General features: G+C 50.4%; 2 protein-coding genes across 2 annotated transcripts; both read right to left on the bottom strand.

Annotated features, from left to right (window-relative positions):
- Positions 1–943: 943 nt before the first annotated feature.
- On the bottom strand, positions 944–4749 carry LOC138861133 (uncharacterized). Its single transcript, XM_070119984.1, has 2 exons — positions 4302–4749; positions 944–1353 (listed from the first exon to the last, which is right to left on the bottom strand). The coding sequence occupies exons 1-2, from the start codon at positions 4747–4749 to the stop codon at positions 944–946; spliced, it is 858 nt and encodes a 285-aa protein (XP_069976085.1).
- Positions 4750–4754: 5 nt separating this feature from the next.
- On the bottom strand, positions 4755–5682 carry LOC138861134 (ovarian abundant message protein-like; the record flags this gene model as incomplete). The annotated part of the gene is made up of 1 exon (XM_070119985.1): positions 4755–5682. A coding segment is annotated over one exon (928 nt), but the record flags the coding sequence as incomplete, so codon positions are not given.
- Between the last annotated feature and the right edge of the window lie 1818 nt (positions 5683–7500).

Below are 7500 nucleotides of genomic sequence, written 5' to 3'. Positions count from 1 at the left end.
AAACGTCACCCTTCTGTTCCTCCCTTGATCTCCCTCCCACTAACCCCCCCATACCCCACCCTCCTCCTTCCCCCTTCTAACTCCAGCCCTCATCCCACCCCCCTCAAACCCCCCTCAATCGAACCCCCCACTTACATCTCCATTCACGAATGATCTTTTATAGCATTTTGTGTTTACTGACCGGTGAGCAAAGGGTATAATATCCCATGACAGTTAGTGCCGTTCGAGGACCCGCCCCCTTTTGGGCTTCTATGCGCTGTTAAAGTCACTGTGACAAAGACGATGAGGTCCTGGCAGTTGGCGTTGGGCGCTGGGGGGGGGGGGGGGGGGGGGGGGATGTGGGGACGAGAGGAGGAGAGGAGGGAGGGGGACGAGAGGAGGGGGGGATGTGGGGACGAGAGGAGGGAGGGGGGATGTGGGGACGAGAGGAGGAGGGAGGGACGGGACGAGAGGAGGGGGGGATGTGGGGACTAGAGGAGGGGGAAGTGACGAGGGGAGGGGGATGTGGGGACGAGGGAGGAGGGGGGTGGGGGACGAGAGGAGGGGATGAGAGGAGGGAGGGGGGATGTGGGGATCGAGAGGAGGGGGGGGATGTTGGGACGAGAGGAGGGAGAGGGGAGGGGTATGGATGATGTAGTTAGCGGGATAGAGAGAGAAATAGATGTGGAGGTGTGTGTGTGTTGATAGGTAGATGGGTATGTAGATAGATAGATAGATGGGTATGCAGATAGAGAGATAGGTAGATAGATAGATGGTTATGTAGATAGATAGATAGATGGATATATAGATACATAGATATATATGCAAAGAGAGAGAGCGAGAGAGCGAGAAAAAATGAAACAAACAAACAAACAAACAAACAAAACAGGAAGAAATAAATAAGTACCCCATTTCCGAGCCTCTGTCCGTGCGAACGAGGTGCACACGCGTCGCCATGTGCGTATTAGCCCCGAGTGTCCGCGCGCCCATGTAAGTGCATCCAACAGCGGTGTTTATGGGTGTCGAGGACGTGTCCAACCAGCGCCCTTAAGCCAGCGTGGGCGTAATACCCCAGTGGCGTCAGCGGAACTCGTGGGCGTGGGGGAGCGTGATCCTCGGGCGCTCGCAGAGGGTACCGCGGGTATATAGGGAGTCGGGTATCGGGTGGGGATGCGGGTACTATGAGGGGCAGTGTGGGTATCAGGGGGTTAGAGTGGGTATCAAGAAGTGCTAATGTGGGTATGAGGGGGGCAGTGTGGGGTGATTTGTAAGTTTTTAGTGTGGGCATCAGGGAGCTTATATGAGTTTGGGGGTATGTGGGTATCAGGGAGGAGTGTAATGTGGGTATGAGGGGGGCAGTGTGGGTATCAGGGGCTTAGTGTGGGCATCAGGAGCTTAGTATGAGTTTGGGGGGCAGTGTGGGTATCAGGAGGAGGTAATGTGGGTATGGGGGTTAGTGTGGGTATCAGGAAGGTAGTATGAATGAGGGGCAGTGTGGATATGAAGAGGGTAGTGTGGGTAGCGTGTTAGTATCAGGAGGGACAGTGTGGGTATGGGGGGTAGTGGATATCAGAGAGGTTAGTATGAGTGGGTTGACAAGAATGGGAGACAGTGTGGATATGAGGAGGGTAGGTGGGTATCAGGGGTCAGTCCGGGTATCAGGATGGGCAGGTGGGTATCAGAGGCGGTGGGGTAGTAGTATCAGGAGGCGGTGGGGTAGTGTGGGTATCAGGAGGCGGTGGGGAGTGAGACAAAGGGTTGACAAGACAAGTCCCGTGATGTGTGTTTTATTGTAGGGAAAATATGTATACACGCTCTCTCCTTCTTCGTGTGCGTGTGTGTGTGTACGTGGGTGTGTGTGTGTGTGTGCGTGTGTGTGTGCGTGTGTGTGTGTGTGTGTGTGTGTGTATGTGTGTGTGTGTATGTACATGTTGGCAGTGAGCACTTTATTCTCGTGTTTACAGACAGGTGTTGGTTCAGGTTAAGTGCGTGGGGAGGGAGTGGTGAAATGGGAGGGGGGAGGGGGAGGGGGGTAGATGTCTTAATTTGGGGGCCAGTTATCGTCTTTTCTTTTGTATTTCGTTTTCGTTAATGTTCAGATTATAACGGAGATTTTTTTTTAGGTTTTACGTCATCGAATGATAAGTTTGTGGTTGTGTTATGGATATGAATTTTTCCACTGTTAGTGTAGTTCGTTTTTTATCATCATTTTATAGACACTTAAGAAGAAATTTTCAAATATCTTTCATCATAATTGTTTTTTTATCATTGTTTTGCCGACAAGAAAAATAAATTCAAATATCTTTCATCATAATTGCTTTTTATCATTGTTTTGCCGACAAGAAAGAAGAAAATCTCAAATATCTTTCATCATAATTGCTTTTTATCATTGTTTTGCCGACAAGAAAGAAGAAAATCTCAAATATCTTTCATCATAATTGCTTTTTATCATTGTTTTGCCGACAAGAAAGAAGAAAATCTCAAATATCTTTCATCATAATTGCTTTTTATCATTGTTTTGCCGACAAGAAAGAAGAAAATCTCAAATATCTTTCATCATAATTGCTTTTTATCATTGTTTTGCCGACAAGAAAGAAGAAAATCTCAAATATCTTTCATCATAATTGTTTTTTTTATCATTGTTTTGCCGACAAGAAAGAAGAAAAATAAATTCAAATATCTTTCATCATAATTGTTTCTTATCATTGTTTTGCCAACAAGAAGAAAGAAGAAAATCTCAAATATCTTTCACCATAACTGACATACGTCCAAAAATCCCACCAAATAAATCACATTTTCTCGAACCCGAAACACCCTTAGCGGCCCTTAACCCCTCCCCCTCCCCCTTCCCCTCCCTCTCTCACCCCCTCCACCGCCCTTCTCGGCCCTCAACACGCCCTCCACCGCCCTTCTCCACCCCTCCTCTCCCTACTCCCTCCTCCTTCCCCCTCCCCCTCCCACCCCCTCAACTGCCCTTCTCCCCTCCTCCCTCCTCCCACCCCTCAACCGCCCCTCTCCCTCCTCCCTCCCCTCTCTCCCCCTCCCTCCCTCCCACCCCCTCAACTGCCCTTCTCTCCTCGCCCTCCACCCTCCACCGCCCTCTCCGCCTTCAACACGCCCCTTCCTCCACCCCCCAACACCGCCCTTCTCCACCCTCCAACGCCCTTCTCCGCCCTCTCCACTTCTCAACTGGCCTTCTCCACCCTCCTTCCCCTACCTACCTCCCTCCACTGCCCTCTTCTCCACTTCACACTGCCTCTTCCTCCACCCTCCCTCCCCTCCCATCTCAACACGCCCTTCTCCACCCTCCACACTGCCCTTCTTCCTCCTCCACCCTCCACTGCCCTTCTCCACTCAACACGCCTCTTTTCTCTTGCTTCCTCCACCCCAACTGCCCTTTCTCCACCCTCAACACGCCTCCTCAATGCCCTCTCAGCCCCTTCAGCTGTGCCTCCCCTTCTCCTCCCACCCCTTCCTTCCTTCTCCCCTCAAACCGCCCTCTCCTTCAATTCCCTCAACACGCCTCTTTCCAGCCCCCCTCAGCGCCCGTGCCTCCCGCCCACGTCCTCCTCCCGCCGCCGCAGAAGCTCCAATGAGGCAGATGAGGCGATGACGTGAACGCAAAAGGTCGCGCCGAAACTGACACTAGATGCTCATTTGTCTCGCGGAGGAGGCTTGTGGGGGCTACCGCTTGGGATGTGGGCGGGGTGGAGGGGGAGGGGGGAGGGGGAGGTGGGTGGTGGAGGTGGAGGAGAGGGGGAGGGGGGAGGGAGAGGGGGTGGGAGGTGGGAGGTGGAGAAGGGAGGGAGGGGGAGGTGGTGGTGGAGGAGGTGGAGGGAGGAGGAGGAGGGGGAGTATGGGGGAGGGGGAGGAGGGGAGGGGGAGGGGGAGGTGGGTGTGTGGGAGGAGGAGGGGGAAGAGGAGGGAGGAGGGGAAGGGGGAGGGGGAGGGGGAGGTGGTGGTGGGCGGAGGTGGTGGAGGAGGAGGACGAGACGGAGACGAGGACGAGGAGGAAGAAGAGAAAAGGAGAGAACGAGGAAGAGAAGGAGGTGGAGTAGGAGGAGGAGGAGGAGGAAGAAAAAGAAGAAGGAGAAGGAGGAGGAGGAAGAGGAGGGGAGAATGCCATCGGTGGGCGTGAGTCTGATTGAAAACCAGCGCGTGTGATCTGTACACTCGGGATGGGCGTGATGGGCGTGGGAAAATGATTGACGAAGCGGAAGGGCGTACAGAAAAGGTCCTTAATCCCGCATAAGAGCGTAGGTGCGCGAGCGTGGGCGCCCTGGGAGTGTATGAGAGAACTTAACACAATCACGGGCGTGGACAGGGGCGGAGGAGCGTCGCGGGCGTGGACAGGAGCGGATGAGTCTCGCGGGCGTGGACAGGGGAGTGGGAGACTTGCGGGCGTGGACAGGAGCGGAGGAGCGTCGCGGGCGTGGACAGGGGAGTGGGAGAGTCGCGGGCGTGGACAGGAGCGGATGAGTCTCGCGGGCGTGGACAGGAGCGGATAAGTCTCGCGGGCGTGGACAGGAGCGGATGAGTCTCGCGGGCGTGCACAGGAGCGGATAAGTCTCGCGGGCGTGGACAGGAGCGGATAAGTCTCGCGGGCGTGGACAGGGGAGTGGGAGAGTCGCGGGCGTGGACAGGGGAGTGAAAGACTTGCGGGCGTGCACAGGAGCGTATGAATCTCGTGGGCGTGGACAGGGGCGTAGGAGCGTCGCGGGCGTGGGAACGTGGGCGCAGGACAACAAAGCCGGCGTTTAAGAGCGCCATAGACGTCAGGCGGAGGCCCTATAAAGCCGTCCCTTGAGTGGACAGCCGAAGGAGGGCGTCGGGGAGGAGGGGGGGGGTGACTGCCACCGAGGAAGCCGCCCTTCGGAGCCAGAGTGCCCGTCTGTGACAACACCAGCGGCTCTAATAACACCAGGGGCCTTGACAACACCAGGGGACTTGACAACACCAGCGGCCCTGACAATACTAGGGGCCCTGACAACACCAGCGGCCTTGACAACACCAGCAGCCTTGACAACACCAGCAGCCTTGACAACACCAGCGGCCCTGACAACACCAGGGGCCCTGACAACACCAGCGGCCTTGACAACACCAGCGGCCCTGACAACACTAGGGGCCCTGACAACACCAGCGGCCTTGACAACACCAGCAGCCTTGACAACACCAGCAGCCTTGACAACACCAGCGGCCCTGACAACACCAGGGGCCCTGACAACACCAGCGGCCTTGACAACACCAGCAGCCTTGACAACACCAGCAGCCTTGACAACACCAGCAGCCTTGACAACACCAGCGGCCTTGACAACACCAGCAGCCTTGACAACACCAGCAGCCTTGACAACACCAGGGGCCCTGACAACACCAGCGGCCCTGACAACACCAGCGGCCTTGACAACACCAGGGGCCCTGACAACACCAGCAGCCTTGACAACACCAGCCGCCCTGACAACACCAGCGGCCCTGACAACACCAGCGGCCCTGACAACACCAGCGGCCTTGACAACACCAGCGGCCATGACAACACCAGGGGCCATGACAACACCAGCCTTGACAACACCAGCGGCCTTGACAACACCAGGGGCCATGACAATACCAGCAGCCTTGACAACACTAGCTGCCCTGACAACACCAGCAGCCTTGACAACACCAGCCGCCGTGACAATACCAGCGGCCCTGACAACCGTTGGAAACAGCCTGGAATTGACGTCAAAGCTTTTATATTTTCCTTCGTCATATTCTTTCCTTCTTTTTTTCCTTTCCTTCTTTGAATTTTCCTTCGTCTTATTCCTTTCTTCTTTTTTTTCCTTCTTCGTCCTTTTCTTTAGTTTTATCCAGCTGCGCCGAAGTAAGATGATGTCATTTTCTATTTTTAGATTTTGATTTGACCTTTTTACGTTTCATTTTTTGCTGAGTAACGGTATATCCAGGAAAAATGATGTTTATTTATTTTCCTATTTCTCTTAGTGTGTAATTCTTATGAAGCATATTTCCGTGAAAATGTACATGCATTTACACAGCTGTCTCTTTATCTATCAATCAATCCATCTATCTATCTATCTACCTATCTATATGTCTGTCTGTCTGTCTATCTGTCTATCTATATATATCTGTATATCTCTCTGTCTATCTATATATCTGTTTATCCATCTGTATATATATATCTATCTATAAATACATAGATATATAGATAGATAAAATAGACAGATATCTATACATATAGAGAGATATACATATACATACATATGTGTGTGTGTGTTTGTAATTGTGTGTGTTTGTAATTGTGTGTGTTTGTAATTGTGTGTGTGTGTGTGTGTGTGTGTGTGTGTGTGTGTGTGTGTGTGTGTGCGTGCGCGCGCGCGCGTGTGGGCGTGTGGGCGTGTGCGTGTGTGTGTAAGCAGTTTAATTCCATTTCATATATTCTCCTCCACTCTAATACCAAGAATCTATTGACGACAGACATTCGAACTCCATTATCCAACACCTTAATCCTCCTACAATAACAATAAAAGACTCGAATCCAGGCAATAAATAATAACCAAATAACCCAAATCCTCGGCTGCGGTCAGAGGCAACAGGCAACCAAATATCCTCTAAAAAAAGTCAAGGTTTATTGACCAAAAAGTTGCGGTTGAGGCTTCGATTCCGAGACGTCGATGCGTGTCATGTCGTCTATGGTTGATGCTCCTTTGTTTTCGTTTAGTTTTGGCGCGTTTTTTTCTTTCTTCTTTCTTTCTTTTATTGTTGTTGTTTTGGTTGTTTATTTGTTGTTAGGAATAGATGCTCTTTTGTTTTCGATAAGGATTGGCGCGTCCTTTGATGTTGTTGTTTCTGTTGTTAACCTTTTACTTTGTTTATTTGCTGTGGAGAATAAATGCTCTTTTGTTTTCGTAAAGGATCGATTGGTGAAGTTATTGTTTGGGTCGTTTATATCTTGTTAGGAATAGATGCTCTTTTGTTTTCGTTTAGTTTTGGCGCGTTTTTTTCCTTTCTTTCTTTCTTTTTATTTTGTTGTTTTGGTTGTTTATTTGTTGTTAGGAATAGATACTTTTTTTTCGATAAGGATTTGGCGCGTCCTTTGATGTTATTGTTTCTGTTAACTTTTTCTTTGTTTATTTGTTGTGAGGAATAGATTCTCTTTTGTTTTCGTTTAGGATTGGCGCGCTTTTTTTTCTTCTTTCTTTCTTTTTATTTTGTTGTTTTGGTTGTTTATTTGTTGTTAGGAATAGATGTTTTTTTTTGTTTTCGATAAGGATTGGCGCGTCTTTTGATGTTGTTGTTTCTGTTGTTAACCTTTTACTTTGTTTATTTGTTATGAGGAATAGATGCTCCTTTGTTTTCGTTTAGGATTGGCGCGTTTTTTTCTTTCTTTCTTTCTTTCTTTTATTGTTGTTGCTTTGGTTGTTTATTTGTTGTTAGGAATAGATGCTCCTTTGTTTTCGTTTAGGATTGGCGCGCTTTTTTTTCTTCTTTCTTTCTTTCTTGTTGTTTTGTTGTTTTGGTTGTTTATTTGTT

Source organism: Penaeus vannamei, unplaced genomic scaffold (assembly GCF_042767895.1).
Source record: "Penaeus vannamei isolate JL-2024 unplaced genomic scaffold, ASM4276789v1 unanchor1007, whole genome shotgun sequence".
Lineage (NCBI taxonomy): Eukaryota > Metazoa > Arthropoda > Malacostraca > Decapoda > Penaeidae > Penaeus > Penaeus vannamei.
This window is presented reverse-complemented; position numbering and strand designations above follow the sequence as displayed.

What these genes read in the sequence shown, in the direction of transcription:
- LOC138861133 (XM_070119984.1), bottom strand. Translation starts at nt 4,749, where the DNA reads ATGGCGCTCTTAAACGCCGGCTTTGTTGTCCTGCGCCCACGTTCCCAC. An exon ending in CGCGACGCTCCTCCGCCCCT is followed by an intron (nt 1,354 to 4,301) that starts GTCCACGCCCGT and finishes GCCCACACTAAG; the next exon opens with CCCCTGATACCCACACTGCC.